Below are 21,174 nucleotides of genomic sequence, written 5' to 3' on the forward strand. Positions count from 1 at the left end.
CTCAGCAAGCTCTGGGAGATAGGGAAGGACAGGGAAGCCTGGCATGCTGCAGTCCATGGGGCTGCAAAGAGTCAGACACTGCTGAGCGACTGAACAACAACTTCTGTGCTGGCAGGCAGATTCTTTCCCACTGAGCCGGCAGGGAAGCCCTACCGATGTACTTTCCCCCTTTCTTTTTAAGACGTTGATTTATTTGGTTGTATCAGGTCTTGGTTGCAGCCTGTGGGGTCAAGTTTCCTGACCAGGGATGGAACCCGGGGTCCCCTGCATTGGGAGCTCAGAGTCTTAGCCACTGGACCACCAGGGAAGTCCGCAGTGTACTTTCTGACTCTATGGATTTCACTGACCCATTCGGGTTTTGATTTGCGAGCCCCCTTAATGAATGTAGGGGACTGGTAGTAGCAGAACACAGATGATGCCTCATGAGGCAGACGCGCTGGGACCCTGGGCTGGCAGCAGGAGATAAGCCAGGCTGCCTGGAGCTTGTGTGCAAGTCACGCTATGGCTCTGGCTTGATGAGTGCCAACTAGGGAAAGCCAGGCTGACGGGGGAGGAGGAGAGGACCCTTCACCCCCACCATCGCACCCTGTGTCCGGCTCCAGCCCCCACCCAAGGCTTCCCTCCTGGGCTGCAGAGCTCAGGACAGGCGAGGAACCATGTCCCCAGTCCTGTCTGCCCTCCTCTGTCTTGGTGAGTCATTCTGGAAAATGCTGAGGGACAGGCACTGGGCTAGGAGACAAAGAATGTTAGTTTTTTTTTTTTTTTAAATTGAACCAGGGCAAGAGGTAACTTTCAGGGCAAGAGGTGACCTACAGGCATCACCTCACTTAATTGCTGGGTGGGAAAACTGGGACCCAGGGAGATGCTGCTTGTGTGAATTATTCTAGTTTATTCGTGGCTGGGTTGATAAATGAATACGGGTCTCAGAGCGTTGGGCTGCAGCCTTTTCCCACTACACCATAGTGTTTTGTTTTTAATTAACTAATTAATTAAAGTCTACTTGATTTACAATGTGTTAGTGTCAGGTGCTCAGCAAAGTGAATCACACACAAATATATTATATATGTATGTATGTATATATATTCCTTTTCAGGTTCTTTTCCCTTATAGGTTATTACAAAATATTGAATAGCGTTCCCTGTACTCTACAGTAGGTCCTTGTTGTCTTATAATTTTTAATTTTGTTTGAGGTGGATTTGATATCAGCGCTAGATTATAGATTTAGCTTGTCAATATCCCTTTAGGTGCTGGTGCCAACAATTTTGCCGTTTGTGACGATGTGATTGGACCTTGAGGGTATTATGCTAAGCAATATAAGCCAGATAAACAAATATTGCAGGATCCTACTTATACATGGAGTCTCAAAAAGTCAAACTCACAAAAGCAGCGAGTAGCTTGGTGATTGCCCGGGTTGGGGACAAGCGGTTGAGGGTGGAGGTGCGGGTAATGGAGAGGTAGATGATATGGGTCAAAAGGTACAAAATTCCACTTATAAGATGAAATCAGTTCTGGGGGTTTAAGTCATAACATGGTGGCAACAGTTAACCGTTCTATAGCACGTACCTGAAATTTAGATTTCTCACCAGAAAAATACCCCAAAAGATATTTAATTATGTGAGGTGATGGATGTGTTAACTAGCTTGACTGCGGTAATTATTTTACAGGTCATCACGCCATACACCTGGGATATGTAAGAGTTTTATTTGTCAGTCAATCTCAATAACACTGGAGTAAGAGTCTCCTCTAATAGGACTGGTGGGGAGGCTCAGATGCGTTTTTTAAGTCTCCTTCTTATCAAGCTCTATTCTGGGCACGTCTGCGCATGATTTCCTTGTTTCTTCAAAGGAATTTTATCACGGAAAAGGACAGAGGCTCCCGGGGCTAAGCAGGAAGGGAGAGCAGTTGTGTTATCGGGGATAAGAGTGCATACTTGTGAAGACAAACTGCCCCTCAGTCACTCACGCCTTTATCCACCCTTGAAAGAACTCACGGAGCTCTTACACATGCATTATTCTGTGCTTTCATTTCATTTTTGGCTGTGCTGAGTCTTTGCTGCTGCGCGCGGGCTTTCTCTGGTTGTGGTGATGGGGGCTCCTCTCTGGTTGCGGCGCCCAGGCTTCTCATTGCGGTGGCTTCTCTCGCTGCGGAGCACAGGCTCTGGGGCCCGCAGGCTTCAGTAGTCTCAGCACCGGGGCTCAGCAGTTGCGGTTCCCAGGCTCTAGAGCAGCGGCTCAGTAGTTGTGGCGCACGGGCTCAGTGCTCCCGGGCACGTGGGATCTTCCTGCATCAGGGATCGAACCCGTGTCTCCTGCACTGGCGTGTGGATTCTTTACCACTGAGCCACCAGGGAAGCCCTACTCTGTGTTTCTAAATAGACACTCATTTAATCCCCATCGCAACCTGATGAAGCAGGGCCTCCTGTTATTCCCATCTCACAGGCGAGAACACAGGCCGAGAGGGATTAAGTAACTTGTTTAAATCATGCAGCGACAGGCTCAAATACAAACTAAGCAATGCTAGCACCAGATCCACCTGATTTACTGCAAAAATGTGCTGCTAGTGTTTAAATCTACCTCCTGCCAGTTGCAGGACTATGGACCTCATGGGATATACTGTGCAAAAAAAAAAAAAAAATTTGTTGTTTATCTGAAATTCAAATTTAACTGTGTTTATTTTTTAATTTTATTAACTGGCCATGCCACAGGGCTTGTGGGATCTTAGTTCCCTGAGCAGGGATCGAACCTGGGCCCCTGCATTGGAAGGGCAGAGTCCTGGTCACTGGACCACCAGAGGCGTCCCAGGTTGGCTTCTTTCATGTCAATCACGTGCTTGTGTATCTTTGAAAAAAAAAGACACACACACACAATGATGACAGAAGAAAGGGGATACTTGAAACTAACACAAGGTTGTTAATCAACTATCAGTTCAGTTCAGTTCAGTTGTTCAGGCAGTCTGACTCTTTAGGACCCTGTGGACTGCAGCACGCCAGGCCTCCCTGTCCATCACCAACTCCCGGAGTTTACCCAAACTCATGTCCATCCAGTCGGTGATTCGATCCAACCATCTCATCCTCTGTCGTCCCCTTCTCCTCCTGCCTTCAATCTTTCCCAGCATCAGGGTCTTTTCAAATGAGTCAGCTCTTCACATCAGGTGGACAAAATATTGGAGCTTCAGCTTCAGAATCAGTTCTTCCAATGAATATTCAGGGCTGATTTCCTTTAGGATAGATTGGTTGGATCTCCTTGCTATCCAACGGACTCTCAACTATATCCTCAATTAAAAAAAGCAAATGCACGCAAATTTGTCAGCTCAGTGTGCAGCACGCAGGAGATGTGGGTTCACATGACGTCCTGGTGACTGGTCGCTTGCTCTTTCCCCAGGGCTGTGTCTGGGCCAGGTGATATGCGCTCCGGAAGGTGAGTCTAGATCCGTCTTCTGGGTTCAGCCAGTGAGAGGGCAGGAGCGGGGGGACGGCCTGGGACGGGAGGGCTCTGTCGGAAGTTGAGCTTCTCTAGGATTTGCTTCGCTTCCAGGTCCTCTGTCCGAGCCCTCCCTCCAGGCCCTGCCCAGCTCCCTCGTGCCCCTGGGGAGGCCGGTGACCATTCGCTGCCAGGGGCCTCCGGGTGCAGACCTGTACCGCCTGGAGAAGCTGAAATCCGGGAGGTATTTTGACCAGGCGGAGATCTTCATCTCGGAGATGAAAAGAGACCAAGCCGGCCGCTACCGCTGCTCCTATCAGATAGGGATGCGCTGGTCCCCTCCCAGCAGCCAGCTGGAGCTGGTTGCTACTGGTAACCGGGGGTGGGCGGGGCTGGACGTGGAGTCTCTAGGCTGCGAGGTCCTCTGTTCTGGGCGCCAAGAGGGTGAGAGTGGGGGTGATGAAGACCCTAAACCCAAATTCCTGGGGCGAGGGAGGGTGGTGGGGATGTTGGGGTTAGGGTGGGGCAAGCAAGACGTTGGTCTTGAGTGCCAAATTTAGGGAAGGTGCCCCAAACTCAGTAACCCACATAAATAATATGTTAATGCAATATTAAAAAAACCCAGCCCAAATTAATACAAAAAATCTAGGATGTTCACAATAGCACAATTTTAAATAAAGACAGATTCCTAGATTGCCATTCCAAGTCACAGCCAAGCCTGACACGAGAGGAAAAAATGTGCCCCCCTCTAGCCACGTTTATGCCTTAAAAAATATTTATTTTGTGGCCACACCCTTGGGGCATGTGGGATCTTAGTTTTCCATCCAGGGGTCCAACCATCTGGCCCCTTCAATGGAAAGGTGGAGTTTTAACCACCTTCTCTCTCTCTCTTTTATCCCCTCCCCAGTTTTAATATTTTTTAATTGAAGTATACTTGATTTACAATGCTGTTAATTTCTGCTGTACAGCAAAGTGCTCCAGTTATATATACATTTTTTGAAAAATATTTTTCCATTCTGGTTTATCATAGGGTATTGAATATAGTTCTCTGTGCTGTACAGTAGTAGAACCTTGTTGTTTATCCATCCTATATGTAAAGGCTTATATCTGCTAGCCCCACCTCCCGCTCCGTGCCTCTCCCAACCCTCTATCCCTTGGCAACCGCCAGCCTGTGCTCTGTGTCCACGAGTCTGTTTCTATTTCATAGACAGGCTCCTTTGTGTCATATTTTAGATCCCACATGTAACTGATATCATGTGCTATTTGTCTTTCTCTGTCTGACTTACTTCACTTCGTATGATTGTCTCTAGTTGCACATGGCATGTTGTTGCAAACGGCGTTATTCCACTCTTTTCTGGGGCTACGTAGTATTCCATCGTATATATGGGCCGCGTCTTCTTTATCCATTCCTCTGTCGATGCATATTTAGGCTGTCTCCATGTCTTAGCTATTGTCAGTATTGCTGCTGTGAACACAAGGGTGTGTGTAACTTTTTGAGCTAGAGTTTCGTCTGGGTATGTGGGAGAGGGATTGCTGGATCATATGGTGGGTAATTCTATTTCTAGTTTTCTGAGGAACCTCCATACTGTTTTCCACAGTGGCCACCGTCTTTAATACTAAAGTTCTCTCCTTTCCCAGACACTTTCCCCAAGCCCTCGCTCTCAGCCCAGCCCAGCACGGCGGTGCCCGCAGGAGTGACCGTGACTCTACGCTGTCAGAGCCAATACGGTTTTGACCAATTTGCTCTCTACAAGGAGGGGGACACCAGGCCCTTCAAGACACCGGAGAGGTGGTACCGGGCAGACTTCCCCATCGTCACGGTGACTGCCGCCCACAGCGGAATCTACCGATGCTATAGCTTTTCCAGCGCACATCCATACCTGTGGTCAGCCCCCAGCGACCCCCTGGAGCTTGTGGTCACAGGTCAGGGGTACAGACAAAACCTTTTCTCCAGCCTTGGCAGTCCCTGATGGAAGTTTCCAGGGGAGGGAGCATGGGGAGTCAGAGGCTTTGGAGGGTGTTTGAGTGTCTGGGTGCTTCTGTAACACGTGACCACAAGTTCGCTGGCTTAAATTTCACAAATGTATGACCTTACAGTTCTGGAAGTCAGAAGTCTGAAATGGGTCCTGCAGGGATAAAACCAAGGTATCAGCCAGCCTTCCTTCTGGAAGCTCAAGGGGAGAATTCATTTCTGGTGCCTTTTCCAGCTTCTAGAATCACCTGTATCTCTTGGCTCCCACGGTCCCTTCCTTCATCATAAAACCAGTTTCATAGCATTTTCTAATCTTTCTCTTTCTCTCTGACTCTTCCACCTTCCTGCTTCGCTCTTAGGCTTTTAAGGACCTTTGTAATTGGACCCACTCAGATAATCCAGGATGGTCTTCCCAGCCCAGGATTTTCTATTTTTAAAAAAATGTGTATTGGAGTATAGTTGATTTACAGGGCTTCTCAGCTAGTGTGGTGCTAGTGGTAAAGAACCTGCCTGCTAATGCAGGAGATATAAGAGACTCACATTCGATCCCTGGGTTGGGAAGATCCCCTGGAGGATCCCACACCAGTATTTGTGCTTGGAGAATCCCCATGGGCACATAAGCCTGGTGGGCTGCAGTCCACCAGGTTGCAAAGAGTTGGACACGACTGAAGTGACTTAGCACACACACTTGTGGTTGATTCACAATATGGTGTTAACTTTAGGTGTACAGCAAAGCGAATGAGTTACATGTATATATACATATACATGCATATATTCACTTTTACATTAATTAATCAGTTTTTGTTTAAAAATTTTAATTTATGTATTTTTTCTTTTTTTTTGGCTGCACCTTGCGGCATGCAGGATCTTGGTTCCCTGACCAGGGACTGAGCTTGCACCCCTGCAGTGGAAGCCTGGAGAAAGTGAAAGCCAGGAAAAGGAAAATTGAATTCTGTTTTAATTTGAATGCTATGAATAGTGCCTGGGTATTATTGCCTGGGAATAATGCCTGGGTGATTGGTCTGGGTAAACAAGCAGATAGCAAGGGTCATGGGAGAGGGAAGGGGCTGTTTTTTCCCTTGGCAGTCCCCATTTGTCCCCACATAGCATGCCTGTCTTTCTCTGGACATAGTCCACGGTTTTTGCCTCCTCATCTGGTTCCCAGGAGACAAAAGCCACTTTTGTTCCCAGGATCTGTAAGATGGCAGGTTGCAGGGATCCAGAAGAAGGGACAGGACTGCAGTTTGGAAAGTAGGGAAGGCAGCTACAGGGATTGTCATTCATTAGCTCCAGAATGTGCTAGGTGTGCCTTTCAAACGCTGTTTAAGACTCACCGCAGTCCAGTGGTGGAAGCGTCCGTATTTTTAGTTTCCAGGTGAGGAAACGGGTTTGCTCAGGAACCACACATAACAGTGCACAGATCGCTCTCTCTTTTTTTTTTTTTCTGATTTCTCAGGGGCCTCTGTGACCCCCACTTGGCTGCCCACGGAGCCACCTTCCACTGCGACAGGTAGGTTTCAGAGCATTCACCCTGTGTCTGTGGTATACAGGCACAGGAACCCCGTTATCCTTTTCCTCTTAGTCTAGATTTCTCGATTTGCTTGAATACTGGAGTGGGTTGCCATTTCCCCCTCCAGGGGATCTTCTTGCATAATTACAGCACAACAGAAAAACCAGAAATCTGACATTGGCACAATATATACGTATAGTTCTATGTCGATTCATCACAAAGATTCACATAACTACCACTGCATTCAAAATACTGTTCCAAGGGAAGAAAACAAAAAGCGCTATTCCATCCTCACAAAGATATTCTGAAGGTCCCACCTTTATAGACACCTCTCCCCTCCCATGATCCCTACTGCTGCTGCTGCTGCTAAGTCGCTTCAGTTGTGTCCGACTCTGTGCGACCCCATAGGTGGCAGCCCACCAGGCTTCCCCATCCCTGGGATTCTCCAGGCAAGAACACTGGAGTGGGTTGCCATTTCCTTCTCCATGCATGAAAGTAAAAAGTGAAAGTGAAGTCGCTCAGTCGTGTCCAACCCTCAGTGACCCCATGGACTGCAGCCTACCAGGCTCCTCTGTCCATGGATTTTCCAGGCAAGAGTACTGGAGTGGGGTGCCATCGCCTGATCCCTAACCCCTGGCTAATTTGTTCTTCCTAGATTTAATTTTATCATTTTGATAATGTTACATATAAATGGAATCATACAACATGGGACTTTTTAAGATTGTCTCCACCCCCTCCCCCCTTATCATAATACTCAACGGACATGAGTTTGAGCAAGCTCCAGGAGTTGGTGATGGACGGGGAAGTCTGGCGTGCTGTAGTCTATGGCGTTGCAGAGAGTCGGCCATAACTGAGTGACTGAACTGAACTGATCATAATACCCCTGAGATTTTTCCAAGTTGTTGCGTGAATCAATAGTGCTACCTTTTTTCAAAGAAAATTAAAAGAAATTATTTGTCCTTGGCTGTGCTGGGTCTTTACTGCTGAATGGGCTTTTTTTCTGGATGTGGAGAGCGCTGGCTACCCTCTAGTTGCGACACACGGGCTTCTTATTGTGGTGGCTTCTCTTGTTTCGGAGCATGGGCTGTAGAGCACGTGGGCTTCAGTAGTTGCAGCTCCTAGGCTCTAGAGCACAGGCTCAATAGTTGTAGCACAGGGGCTTAACTGCTCCACAGTATGTGGGATCTTTCTGGACCTGGGATCAAACCCAGGTCTCCTGCATTGCAGGCAGTTTCTTTACCGCAGAGCCAACAGGGAAGCCCTCACCCTCAGTATGTACAGTCAAGAAAATTTAAAAAAGTGTATTCACACAGAAGCTTGTATGTGAATGTTCATATAGTAGCAGAATTCACAACAGCCCCAACGTGGAAGTAACCCAATGTCCGTCAGTGGATGAATGGAGCTGTTTCTCAGGAAGCCACTCAGAAGTAGAAGACGGGTTTATCTTGGGCTTTCCGAGTTTGTCTTTCCTCCGTGTCTGTGCAGTGTGTGGTAGATGAATGAGTTCCAGGAAGATCGGATAGCTCAGAAGGGGCGAGGGGAGTAGGGACTCACGGAACAGACCCGGCATTACCCACTTTCTTATAATCGTCTTGCTTAGAATTCACAGAAGCCTCCAGGAAACTGAACCACTCGATTGCAAAGGAAGCCTCCACAACTGGTGAGTAACCAGGCACTCAGAGCTCGCTCTTCCGTCATCTGAGGCTGTCAGCTTTCAGGCTGCTTCTCAAAACCACCTGACTCTTCCCAGGAGAGTCCTCGACTTGAGGGCGAGGGTCGGGTGGAGCTGGGCTCTGAGCTCGGGGGAAGAGGAGCATTCTGGGAAACGTGGCTGCTTCCAAGGTGGCGGCACCGAGGCTGCCGTGGGGACACCATTACGCATCCCTACACTGGGCTCTTCTTCTTTTCTAAATGTACTTTTAATTGAGGGACAACTGCTTTACAACGACGTGTTGGTTTCTGCTGTACAACAACGTGAATCAGCTACACACGTCCCCTCCCTCTTGAGCCTCCCTCCCGTCCCCAGCACTGTGGTGGTCTTCTTTTTCTTTTGGACTTTCTCTCACTAAGTGTGTTGCCACAAGAACGCTTCTACGTGGGTAGTAAGTTCTGAATTTTTGTTTCTTTAATTTGTGGGCTGTGCTGCATGGGATCAAACAGGGATCAGACTCACGCCCTCTGCACTGAAAGTGCAGGGTCTGAACCACTGGACCCTCAGGGAAATCCCGTTGGTGTGTGCTCTTCCAGCTTGGCTCTGATCGATGTAGCTGTGTTGCCATTGCTTCCAGGCACGGTCCTGGGCTTCAGCCCCGCATAGATTGTAGTTCTCTGGACACAGTACATCCTCCAGTCCAGGGCAGTTAGGTGTCCCTCCCACTGTTGTGCTCTTTGCCCTTGGCTTCTCTAGGGAGGGTTTCCTTTTCCTTCAAGACAGAAAACCCTGGCAGATTCCCTGAGGATTCCTTAGCTATCTTCATGGGGTCCACACACTTTAGGTTCCTGATTCCAGCAGGTTCTTTCCAAGACTCTGAGGAGATTCTTCTCCATCCTATGTTCAAAACCCTTCTTGGTCCCCAGTCACTCTCAGGAGGAGTAGGAAAACTGACCCCATAGCTGTTAAGTCATTTGCCAGATGGTAAAGAATCTACTTGTAATGCAGGACACCTGGGTTTGATTCCTGGGTTGGGACGATCCCCTGGAGAAGGCAATGGCAACCCACTTCAGTATTCTTGCCTGGAGAATTCCATGGACAGAGGAGCCTGATGAGCTACAGTCCATGGGGTTGCAAAGAGTCAGACATGGCTGAGTGACTAACATTGTCATTCTATCCACATCTAATAAGTGATGAGTCTGAGGTTCCAATCCGAACACTCTGACTCTGCAGTTCATGTTGTCGACTCACTCAGTCATGTCTGACTCTTTGCAACCCCGTGGACTGTAGCTTACCAGGCTCCACTGTCCATGGGATTTCGCAGCCAAGAATACTGGTATGGGTTGGCATTTTCCCCTCCAGGGGATCTTTCCAATCCAGGAATTGAACTCGTGTCTCCTGCGTTGGCAGGCTTTTTTTTTTTTTTTTTTTTACCACCTAGCCATCAGAGAAGCCCTTTGTGGTTCACACTGTTCTTAAAAACCTGGAATTCTGCCCCTCAGTGCAGCTGTTCAGGATTGGGTAGAAACAGGATTAGAAGAGATGGTTCCACCTCTTTACACTTATTGTTTTTGATTCCCAGAGGCTTCTAGGAATATCACTGTCCTTCCAAAGAAGTCAGACCCTCCAACTGGTGAGTAAGTGTCCTTCTCTGGACCAGCTTCCTGCCCCCTCTAGCCCATGTCTTTACCCCAAACTGGCTGCTTTCCCTGCAGAGAAGCTGCAGCTCTCTGGTCTTGGGTTCTGGTGTGTCAGCTAAGAAGGGGAGGAGTAGTGTTAGCATATGGAGCTCAGAATTGGGCAAAGACCAGTGTGAAGGTGGAGATTATCTAAAAGGTCAGAAGAAGGGAAATTTCATCTCTGCACCACCCCTTATGATAGTCTCCTCTTCCACAATCAGCCAAACAACCAGGTAGTGTCTGTGTGTGGGGAGAAGTTGTATCAGAGGCCTGTGAGGGGGTGAGTGGAAGACATGCTACTCAAAGAATGGGGCTTATCTAGTCCTGATGCTTGGTGAAGATGAGAGGAATCCTTGAGGAAGGAGGTTGGCATCCTAGCTTGTTATTCTTCAGTTGTGTCTGACTCTTTGCAGCCCCATGGACTGCAGCATGCCAGGCTTCACTGTCCTTCACCATCTCCTGGAGTTTTCTCAGACTCATGTCCATGGAGTTGGTGATGCCATCCAACTATCTCATCCTCTGTTGTCCCCTTCTCCTCCTGCCCTCAATCTTTCCCAGCATCAAGGTCTTTTCTAATGAGTCAGTTCTTTGCATCAGGTGGCCAAAGTATTGGAGTTTCAGTTGCAGCATCAGTCCTCCCAGTGAATATTCATGGTTGATATCCTTTAGGGTTGACTGATTTGATCTCCTTGCAGTGCAAGGACTCTCAAGAGTCTTTTCCAACACCACAGTTCAAAAGCATCAGTCCTTCAGCACTCAGCTTTCTTTATGGTCCAACTCTCACATCCATACATGACTACTGGAAAAACCATAGATTTGACTAGACAGACCTTTGTTTGCAAAGTAATGTCTCTGTTTGTTAATATGCTGTCTAGGTTTGTCATAGCTTTTCTAGCTAGCAGAGAGTAATAGGGTTTCAGATGAAGGATTTGGCCGTGACAAACCCAGTATGTGGCTTGGAGTGGGTTCTGGAGAGGAGCTTTGTTTGTTTGCTTGTTCACTATTTATTTATGATTTTTATTTTTGACTGGGCTGCTTCTTAGTTGCAGCTTGAGGCATCTTTGATATGGCACGTGGTTTTCTCTCTGGTTGTGGTGCTTGGGCTCAGTAGTCAAGCCTCACAGGCTTGTGGCATGTGGGACCTTAGTCTCCTGACCAGGGATCCAGCCTGTGTCCCCCTGCATTGGAAGGCAGATTTTAAACCACTGGACCACCAGGGGAGCCCCAAGACTATTATCATTATTTTTTTGGAGATGGACCACTTTTAAAGTCTTCATTGTATTGCTTCTGTTTTATGTTTTGGTTTTTTGGCTTTGAGGGATCTTAGCTCCCCAACCAGGGATTGAACCTGCATCCCTGGCATTGGAAGGTCAAGTCTTAACCCCTGGACCACCAGGGAAGTCCCCTTGGAGCTGGGCTTTTATCATCTGCTCCTGTCTCTTCTTGTTCCTCTAGGTCTTGCCCTCCAGCACTACACCAAGGGCAATCTGGCCCGGATATGCCTTGCGGCTGTGATTCTGATTCTCCTGGCGGGGCTTCTGGCAGAAGACTGGCACAGCCGAAGGAAACCTCCGACGATGCACCGGATCAGAGCTGCACACAGGCCACTCCCACCCCTCCCGCAGACCCAGAAACCAAAGGGTCGTCAGGATAGGGGTCGACCAGACGGTCACAACCGAGGCTTCCGTCACTAGAATCTCAGGCTTGGTTGCGTCTTGGTCGCGCGAGTGGGGAGGGGACCTAGCGTGAGTGGACTATGAGAGCCACAGTCTACTCACTGTTGTCTTGCTCACTGCCATTTTTTTTTTTTTTTTTTGGGGCGGACTGCGAGGCATGCGGGGATTTTAGTTTTGTAACCAGGGATTGAACCCACGCCCCCTGCATTGGAAAGAAGAGTCTTAAGCACTAGACCACCAGGGAAGTCCCTCCAGATGGACTAATTTTTTTCGTTCTATTTATTTTTAATTGGAGGACAATTGCTTTACAGTGTTGTGTTGGTCTGTGCCATGCAGCAACTGGAATCAGCCATAGGCATACACATGGCCCCTCCCTCTCGAACCTCCCTCCCACCTCCCCCCCCTCTAGTTCTCACAGAGCACCAGTTCGAGCTCCATGTCATACAGCAAATTCCCACTGGCTATCTGTTTTACCCGTGGTAGGGTATGTGTTTCAGGGCTGCTCTCTCAGTTCGTCCCACCCTCTTTTCCCCACTGAGGATTGACTTCTGACATCACCCCCTCTCACAGCTGACCCAATCCATCCTCTGCCCAAAACTCTCCCATGTGTCCCCGTTGCCCACCTGCCTTGTGTGTTTTTCTTTTTAAAATTCTATTGATGTAAGTTAATTTACAATGTTGTGTTAGTTTCTGGTATGCAGGAAAGTGAATCAGTTCCTGAGGTTTTTTTTTTCTTTTTTCTGATTATCCCCAAATGTAACCCTCATGCCAACACTGTCTTAAGCTACAGTCTGAAAAAACATCTTTTTGTTTCTTGGGTTGTACCTGACTCTTTCAGGCTTTTGGGTCTTCTATTCTTTCCCCTTTGAATATAATAATAATTATAAGCAGCATGTTAATGACTTGCCTTTATATTAGAAAAAAAGTCCAAAGTCCTAAGCTTATCCTAAAGGTTTGGATAGGTCAATCCATAGAGACAGAAGGTGGACTAGTGGTTGACAGGGGTTGAGGCAAGGAAGAAATAGGGAGTAATTACTTGTTGATAAGTCGCTAAGTCGTGTCTGACTCTTTTTGACCCCATGGACTGCAGTACACCAGGCTTCCCTGTCCTTCACTGTCTCCCGGAGTTTGCTCAGATTCATGTCCATTGAGTTGCTGATGCCACCCAACCATCTCATCCTCTGGCACCCCCCTTCTCCTTGTGCCGTTGATCTTTCCTAGCATGAGGGTAATTACTTAATCAGTGATTTTTTTTCCTTTTCTTATTTTGCAATGATGAAAACCTTTTGCAGCTAGGTAGAGGTGGTGGTTTCATAACAAAGCGTACTAAATGGCACTGAGTTGTTCACCTTAAAGTGGTAACTTTTATTTTACATGAATTTCACCTTAATAAAAAGGAAAAAAAAAAAAACCAAACCAACCCAACTTTACTACCTGACATCCATCCCTGTCTGTGTGGGGTCACTTGTCCTAGGGAGGTAAGTGACATAAGTCAGAAATACTTCCCTTTTCCTGTTGCCAGACTGCGGCACCTAGCTGGGTGCCCTCCTGCTAAACAGAAGCCTCTCTGTTGCTGACACAGTCTTCAGATGAAGTCCAGTCTGGTTCTCCCATGAGTATGACTCTGGTACACATCTGGGGTTCCAGTTCCTACCAGAGTGAATCTCAGACCCTGACTTTGTTAGGGAACTTCCCCCAGGAGCTGTGATGAAGATTGGCAAGATCTGGCCCCTCCCCCAACACTGCCAGCCCCCAGGTTGCCTGCCTTCCTGGCGACTCTGAGCTCAGAGCCCGCCCCCAGTGTGCCCTCTGTGCCACTTGGGCTAGAGGAACTATCTAGAAGGAAGTAAGGTTTGGAAGAAAATAGTGCTTAATAAGAAAGTAATTCTTATAGAAAATAACATTAAAAGGAATATATAGATGTATATATCACTGAGTCACTTTGCTGACCAGCAGAAATTAACACACCAATGTAAATCAACTATAATTCAATTAAAAGAAAAAGGTTCTAATAAAAAAGTAATTCTTGTACTGTTGCTTTAAGGAGTTTGGGGTTTCTGTATGTCACAAGGGAATTCTGGGGGCTGTAAGAAGAGCTATGCATACCATGAAGTTCTGTTTTCTGTGGAATCATTAAATCATTAACATGGAATCATTAAAAGTTAATCAGAGCAATGATGGCATCATGCATGTACTTCATGTATGTGTGTGTTAGTCGCTCAGTCGTGTCTGACTCTTTGTGACCCCATGGACTGTAGCCCACCAGGCTCTGCTGTCCATGCAAGAAAACTAGAGTGGGTTGCCATTTCCTCCTCCAGGGGATCTTCCTGACCCAGGGATTAAACTCTGGTTTCCTGCCTTGCAGGCAGATCCTTTACCTTCTGAGCCACCAGGGAAGGCCATTGAAGCACCTAAGAGGCCTGCAAAATATTCCGGGTTAGTAGGAGAAATACTCCAATGAGGAAGACTTGTCAGGTATCTAGCCACACAGATAAGAAATACCAGATCTGGGCAATGACTTCGCAGACAAATCAATGTGATCACCAACATTTCTTTCCCATTCCCTCACCCCTGGGCTAAGTTCTCCCTGAATAAAGTAGCTTTTCTCTAAGTTCAATTGAAATCCATTCATAAATAAGACTTCACTCATGAATGCTTTCACCTTTATTTTTCTTGATATCCTCAAGACACAGACATTCCATCCACCCCAGGGTTAAGTGATGAGTGTATGTTTTATGTAAACCAGAGGCTCAACCACGGCTAAACTAACATCTGGCTAAGCAACTAACAACATTGAGAAGGATCTTGGGGAGTTCACCATCACCTTGATGATCTAGGAATTTACTGGGGAATGAATGGCTCCAGGGGGATTCAGAAAATGAAGTCATGAGAAGAAGGTCTGTTATCTTTTGGGTCTCGATGATCACTCTCAATAGTCAGCTGTGGGTTGCTTTCCTTCATTTCTCTCAGCAGCTTCTGGATTCGAGCATCAGATTCATCTATCTTCAACCTAGGAGGTAGAATGTGGGAGAGAGAACATTTTCTTATTGCTTTGAGGAACTTCACTCCAAATGCCCAGGTGCCTGGCAAAGCTCATGATTTAGGGATTTACAGAGCAAGGGCCATCTCCATTGGTTATTCTATGCTGCAAAGTAGAGTTCCAGATCAATTTGGTCAGGAAAAAAGATGCCACTGGGTTAGCATTGGTGGTGGTGGTGGTGTAGTCACTAAGTCATGTCTGACTGTACAGTCATGGACTGTAGCCCACCAGTCTCCTCTGTCCATGGGATTTCCCAGGTGAGAATACTGGAGTGGGTTACCATTTCCTTCTCCAGGGCATCTTCCTGAGCCAGGATCAAACCCAGGTCTCCTGCATTGGCAGGCAGATTCTTTACCCCTGAGCCACCAGGGAAGCCCTGGGTTAACACTGTGATGGTATAAAGACACTGCATAGCTTTGGGTGCTTGAATGATCTTGGGTGATTATCATATCATGCTTGGCACTAGAGATGGAGTTGATGAATACCTCTGTGATGTCCGTCTAAAACCTACCTATTCCATAACATTGATAACTTCTATCTAGTGAATCCAGGATCAGGCAGACACACTTGAATTAAGTCAGTGGGATTAGCTTTTTATGCTCCTTGGCTACGAGCTTCTAGATAACTGCCACCCCGTATGTGACCTGTGATAAGACCAGTCTCATTTCTTCGATTTGCCTTTTAGTAACCATATTCAGTCATGTGTATGTGGAAATGGGGACCAGGGAAGCAGAGGGAATAATTAAATTAAAATTATAATTTAATTATAAAACCAGGAGACCAAGGATATTGGCTGCCGTGTTTCTGATTGGCATTATAGTCCCGATTTTGCTGGCATATTAATCAAAATCTGTTTTGTTGTTTGAGTTTCACAATATATCCATGCAACAAGCCTTCAGTTATAAGATGAAAAAGTTTTGGGGGTCTTATGTACAGCTTGGTGACTATAGTTAATAATACTGTATTGTATATCTGATATCTGCTAAGAGAGTAGATCTTATGTGTTCACACCACACACACAAATGTAACTATGTGAGGCAATGGGGTGTTAATTACACTGATTGTGATGCTCATTCCACAATATATACATACATCAAAATATCACATTGCATACCTTAAATATATATAATTTTGTTAATTATATCTCAGTAAAGCTGACAGACCACCCCTGTCCCCAAACTTCATGTACCCCATCAACCTTAAGCTAGCTTGAGCAGAAGCCTTGTCAGCAATCAATATAACTTTTGCTAAAATATAGGCAAACTAGCTTCAAAATATTTAAAACATGACCCTTCAAGGTCAGATGTAGTTGTGTCTATTCATGATTGTCAGAGGTTGGTCATAGTCTTTGGTAGAAAAACAAAAAAATAGTCCCACAGATGATCTGTGTGTGGTTGAAAGTGTTAAAGGAATCAGAAATGGGATATGAAGAACAGATCAGAAGATACAAATATGTTACTCTAAGAACAAGGATGGTGCTGGAGAAGACGCTTGAGAGTCCCTTGGACAGCAAGGAGATCAAATAGTCAATACTGAAAAAATCAACACTGAGCATTCATTGTAAAGACTGATGCTGAAGCCAAAGCTGCAATACTTTGGCCACCTGATACGAAGAGTCAACTCACTGGAAAAGACCCTGATGGTGGGAAAGACCGAAGGCAAAAGGAGAAGGGGGTAGCAGAGGATGAGGTGGTTAGATAGCATCACTAACTCCATGGACATGAATTTGAGCAAACTCTGGAGATCACGGAGGACAGACGAGCCTGGGGTGCTGCAGTCCGTGGGGTTGCAGAGTCGGACCTGACTTAGTGGATGAACAACAACAAAAGCCGTTAATTGTCTAGGTTGCATTTGAGGATTTAAAAAAGTTCCCACACTCTTGGGAAGAGTTTTATGGTTCTTTGTTGCCACAGCAGCAAATCAGCAATAGAGCAAGAACAATAGAACAGTGAGCAAGTAGAAGACAAGCAGTTGCTGATAGCTTCTATGATCACAGATTACTTCGATTAGACAGCAAACTCACTCCAAAGAACATGCTTCTAAGTCTGGCATTGACCCACTGGACCTCTGTAACTAATACAGTCCACAAACAAACTTTCCGAGAACACCATATAAGAGCTGTGATTCCATTTCCCTAATGAGACAATCGCTGGCCGCCACAACTCCCCCTCAGGTAGACAAACCCTAAGTCCAGCCTCTTGGTTTCCAGGTTGAGTTTTTGTCTCCTTCGACTCATCTTCTCTGTCAAAACAACGGAAGGAACCTATGGGAAAATTATCTCATAACCAGACATCAATAAATGAAAGTTGAATGTGAGCATTAGATGCCTACAACAAATTCCTATAGTTTGTGTTCCCCCATAACCTAGGATCGTGGAGCAAACACTCAGGGGAGTAGGAGGATCATACCTGAGTGTCTGGAGGGGACAACTTTGAAGTTTCAAGGCATCACACAGCATGTTTACTCCACTGGACCCCAAGGAATTTTGGCCCAGGTCCAGCGTGATCAGGTTCTGATTGCTTCTAAGGGCAGATGAGAGTTCTGCACAACAGAAGGGAGTGATGGCACATCCCCACAACCTGTAGGTGAAACACACACATTCACTGATTTACTCAACCAATGCTTGTTGATATCACCCCATGTGCCAGGCACACACTTGGGTGGTAGTGGTCTTTGTGGTCAGGGTTGATTTGGGGTCTTCCGTGGTTCACTATGAATTTGGGGATTAAATTTTGCGTGTGGGTATGAAAAATGCCATCCTGGTCGAATTTTTAATTTGTATTTATTCTTTAAAGACTTGCCTACTTTTGGATGCACTGGGTTTTCGCTGATATGTGCGGGCCTTCTCCAGTTGCGGCGTGTGGGGGCTACTCTCTAGTTATGACGTTCAGGCTTCTCACTGCAGTGGTTTCCCTTGTTGGGAAGCATGGGCTCAGGGTGTGCAAACGTCAGCACTTGCAGCTCACAGGCTCCAGAGCACAGGCTTTAGAGTCGTCCTGTGCCATGTGGGATCTTTCCAGATCAGGGATCGAACCCGTGTCCCCTGTATTGGCAGGTGGATTCTTTACCACTCAGCCACCAGGAAAGCCCCATCCTGGTGGAATTTTTAAAATACTCAATGAAAATTGCGGGGGAGGTCTGCTATATTGATAGTACCTTTTAGATACACACTAAAGTTCACAAAACGGTAACTCACCATAGACATCTTAGTTTACACAGTGGTTTCTTCAAAGCCTCACACAGAAACTTCAGTCCAATAATTCCTATGTGATTCAGCCCCAGATCCAAGTGTGTGAGGCTTGAATTTTGCTGGAGGAGTGTCGAGAGATGAATGCAGCCATCGCTGGTTATGTTGCAACACCATAGCCTAGAAATCAGATCACATGAAGAAAAAAAATTTCTTTTTCCTCACCAGTGAGACACACCAAAACCATGACCATCTATCTCAAGCCATGGCTTTTTAGATGAGTTTGAAGACGCTGGAGACTGTAACTAGAAACTGCGCTACTTGAATGCAGTATGCATGTATACATACGACACACGCACACACAGACACACACAGCCAGCACAGACTTACACCAGGGTTTGCAGTTGACATTCAGGGTAAGTCAGGCCCTCACACAGCAGTTTCACCCCACGATCTCCAAGAGCATTCTTGGCCAAACACAGGTGGGTCAGCCTCTGGTTGATAATCAAAGCAGAAGACAGATCTTTGCAATAGGCTTCTGTAAGGTGACAGTTCTCCAACCTGCAAAAGCACCACACAGATAGCCAGATGGTGAAAGCATTTCCAGGACCCAACTTTCTTGACTGTCTTCAATGACTAGAGTCCTCGGTCACACCCCTTTTTGTTAATTCTCTGCCCTCTGTCAGTGGTGTGCTAGTGATCGTGGTCATAAAGGGACAGGAATGAGAGAAGGGTGAGTCAGATGAGCCATTTGTCTGGGGCCAAAAGTGGGAGCCAGGCGTCTATATCAGTGGGGTGCTCCAGCCTGCTCACCCAGCAATTCCAGGTGCCACCTCTTCTCTTCTCTGTGTGACCCTACATCTACCACAAAGACGCTCGATGGAAAGAGAGGAGAGACTTACGACAACCTCTGTAGGAAGCACGTCGGATATCTCAGGGTCATGTATAGCAACTTGGCTCCCTCATCCAGGAGCTCATTTGCTGTGAGGTTCAAGCATGTGAGGGACTGGTTGGTTCTGAGGCAGCAGGAGAGATCAGCCCACTGCTGAGCGGAGGCAGAACAAGACACCAACCTGCAGGAGAAATGGCAACAAGGCATTCATGAGGACCAGACACTGGGCACACAACTGTCTACAGTTTTGTCTCACTCTGTTATGTTAGCGCTTCCCAGGCGGCTCTAGTGGTAAAGAACCCACCTGCCAGTGCAGGAGACTAAGAGATGTGGGTTCAATGCCTGGGTTAGGGAGATCCCCTGGAGGTGGGCATGGCAACCCACTCCAGTATTCTCACCTGGAGAATCCCATGGACAGAAGAGCCTGGTGGGATACAGTCCATGGGGTCATAAAGAGTTGGACCCAGCTGAAATGACTTAGTATGCCATTATGTTAACCCTGGACTAAATTATCTGGAGCAGAGGTTGTCCAAGTGTGATTCCTGGACCAGTTGCATCAGCACCATCTGGTAACTGTGTAGAAATGCAAATCATCTAGAGACTCTAGATGTAGAGGCCAGCGATCTATGTTTTAAGGTATCCTGCAGTCACTTGGAAGATGTCTTTCAACAAATTCCTGGACCATATACCCAGAATTTGATTCTGAAGAATCTGGGTGAGACCCAAGAATTTGGACCTTTTTATCAAGTTCCCCAGTGATGGTGCTGCTACTGGTGGTCTGGAGATGACACACCAAGAACTACTTATTTAGAAATCCAGCCACCTGAGCATATTGTGCAACTATATTCTATCTGCAGATGCGTATTCTATTCCTGGAGGTACACATTCTTCATCATGAGCAAATAAAACTTTATTGGAACATAATATATAGTATCATGATAAAGAAAATGCATTTCTAGGAGTAGAATACAGGTAACATGTTTTTCTTTCTTTGGGGGCGGGGTGGGCCACGCTGCCTGGCATGTGGGATCTTTGTTCCCTGACTAGGGATCGAACCCACACCCCATGCAAGGGAAGCATGGAGTCTTAACCACTGGACCTCCAGGGGAGTCCCCTCCAGCTCATTTTCTATTCTGGGGCATGTGCCTTAAGGGGTGGTGGTTGTTGCTTAGTCGTTAAGTCGTTCTGACTCTGCTACTGTTAAGTCACTTCAATAGTGTCTGACTCTGTGTGACCCCATAGATGGCAGCCCACCAGGCTCCCCCGTCCCTGGGATTCTCCAGGCAAGAACACTGGAGTGGGTTGCCATTTCCTTCTCCAATGCATGAAAGTGAAAAGTGAAAGTGAAGTCGCTCAGTCGTGTCTGACTCTTAGCAACCCCATGGACTGCAGCCTACCAGGCTCCTCCATCCATGGGATTTTCCAGGCAAGAGTACTGGCGTGGGGTATCCAGTCAGAATAAGGGATTCCTGCCCCCTCTGATTTGCACAGCATTGCTATGTAGGTTTGTGCTAGCTCTGTTCACAGGCTGAGGGTTTTCAGCAGTGGTGAGGCTGATATACCTGAGATATTTCAGATTACATCTGGGGTTCCTCAAGACCTCACACAATGGGGGAAGCATGTCATTCTGGTCATTTCCTTGAAGGGTCAGATGTGTTAAAGTCTTGTGACCACCAAAAGCCATGCAGAAGTTCCGATAAGTGTCAGCTGGGGAAATATTTTTGAGGCTGGGAAAAGAAACAGATGTTAGCTGGAGTTTGTATACCTATACTGCATACACATAGAATAAAGAGCTGCCATGGGCTTAAATGTTAGAATTGACTTTTTTCATTTTTTTCCTTTATTGACATACTGTTGACAGATAAAACTGTGTATATTTAAAGCACATGACTCCATGTTTTGATATACAAGTACCTTGTGAAGTCACCCCTACTATCAAGCCACCACTGCACACAGATCCCCTTCCTTCTTTTCTTCTGTGGTGAGGACAACGTATGATGAACTGTCTTGGCAAATTTCAAGTATTTAGAGCAGTAATGTTAGCAGTCATCACATTGCTGTTCATCAGGTCACCAGAACTTACCATCTTGCATACCTGAAACTTTGTGCTGTTTAATGAACAGCTCATTACAATTAGAAGCTCAAGTT

General features: G+C 46.6%; 2 protein-coding genes across 4 annotated transcripts in view; one reads left to right on the forward strand and one right to left on the reverse strand.

The window, feature by feature from the left end:
• Window positions 1–607: 607 nt before the first annotated feature.
• Window positions 608–14,082, forward strand: GP6 (glycoprotein VI platelet). 2 transcript variants are annotated; one of them, XM_060398187.1, is made up of 8 exons: window positions 608–690; window positions 3,381–3,416; window positions 3,534–3,791; window positions 5,058–5,342; window positions 6,848–6,901; window positions 8,502–8,561; window positions 10,135–10,189; window positions 11,687–14,082. In XM_060398187.1, the coding sequence occupies exons 1-8, from the start codon at window positions 657–659 to the stop codon at window positions 11,883–11,885; spliced, it is 981 nt and encodes a 326-aa protein (XP_060254170.1). In that variant the 5' UTR covers window positions 608–656; the 3' UTR covers window positions 11,886–14,082. The 2 variants fall into 2 exon arrangements, with proteins under 2 accessions (XP_060254170.1, XP_004015939.1); XM_004015890.6 differs by having other exon boundaries at window positions 10,135–10,185.
• A 466-nt stretch (window positions 14,083–14,548) lies between these two features.
• NLRP2 (NLR family pyrin domain containing 2) overlaps window positions 14,549–21,174 on the reverse strand; it is a 32,845-nt gene continuing 26,219 nt past the window's right edge. For both annotated transcript variants that reach the window (XM_042232489.2, XM_042232490.2), the window contains exons 7-12: window positions 20,589–20,753; window positions 19,037–19,207; window positions 18,525–18,695; window positions 18,144–18,314; window positions 17,356–17,526; window positions 14,549–14,917 (exon numbers count right to left, since the gene is read on the reverse strand). In XM_042232489.2, the coding sequence (XP_042088423.1) occupies window positions 14,779–14,917; window positions 17,356–17,526; window positions 18,144–18,314; window positions 18,525–18,695; window positions 19,037–19,207; window positions 20,589–20,753 (988 nt within the window). In that variant the 3' untranslated portion in view covers window positions 14,549–14,778. The remainder of the gene's footprint in view (window positions 14,918–17,355; window positions 17,527–18,143; window positions 18,315–18,524; window positions 18,696–19,036; window positions 19,208–20,588; window positions 20,754–21,174) is intronic.

Source organism: Ovis aries, chromosome 14 (genome assembly GCF_016772045.2).
Source record: "Ovis aries strain OAR_USU_Benz2616 breed Rambouillet chromosome 14, ARS-UI_Ramb_v3.0, whole genome shotgun sequence".
Lineage (NCBI taxonomy): Eukaryota > Metazoa > Chordata > Mammalia > Artiodactyla > Bovidae > Ovis > Ovis aries.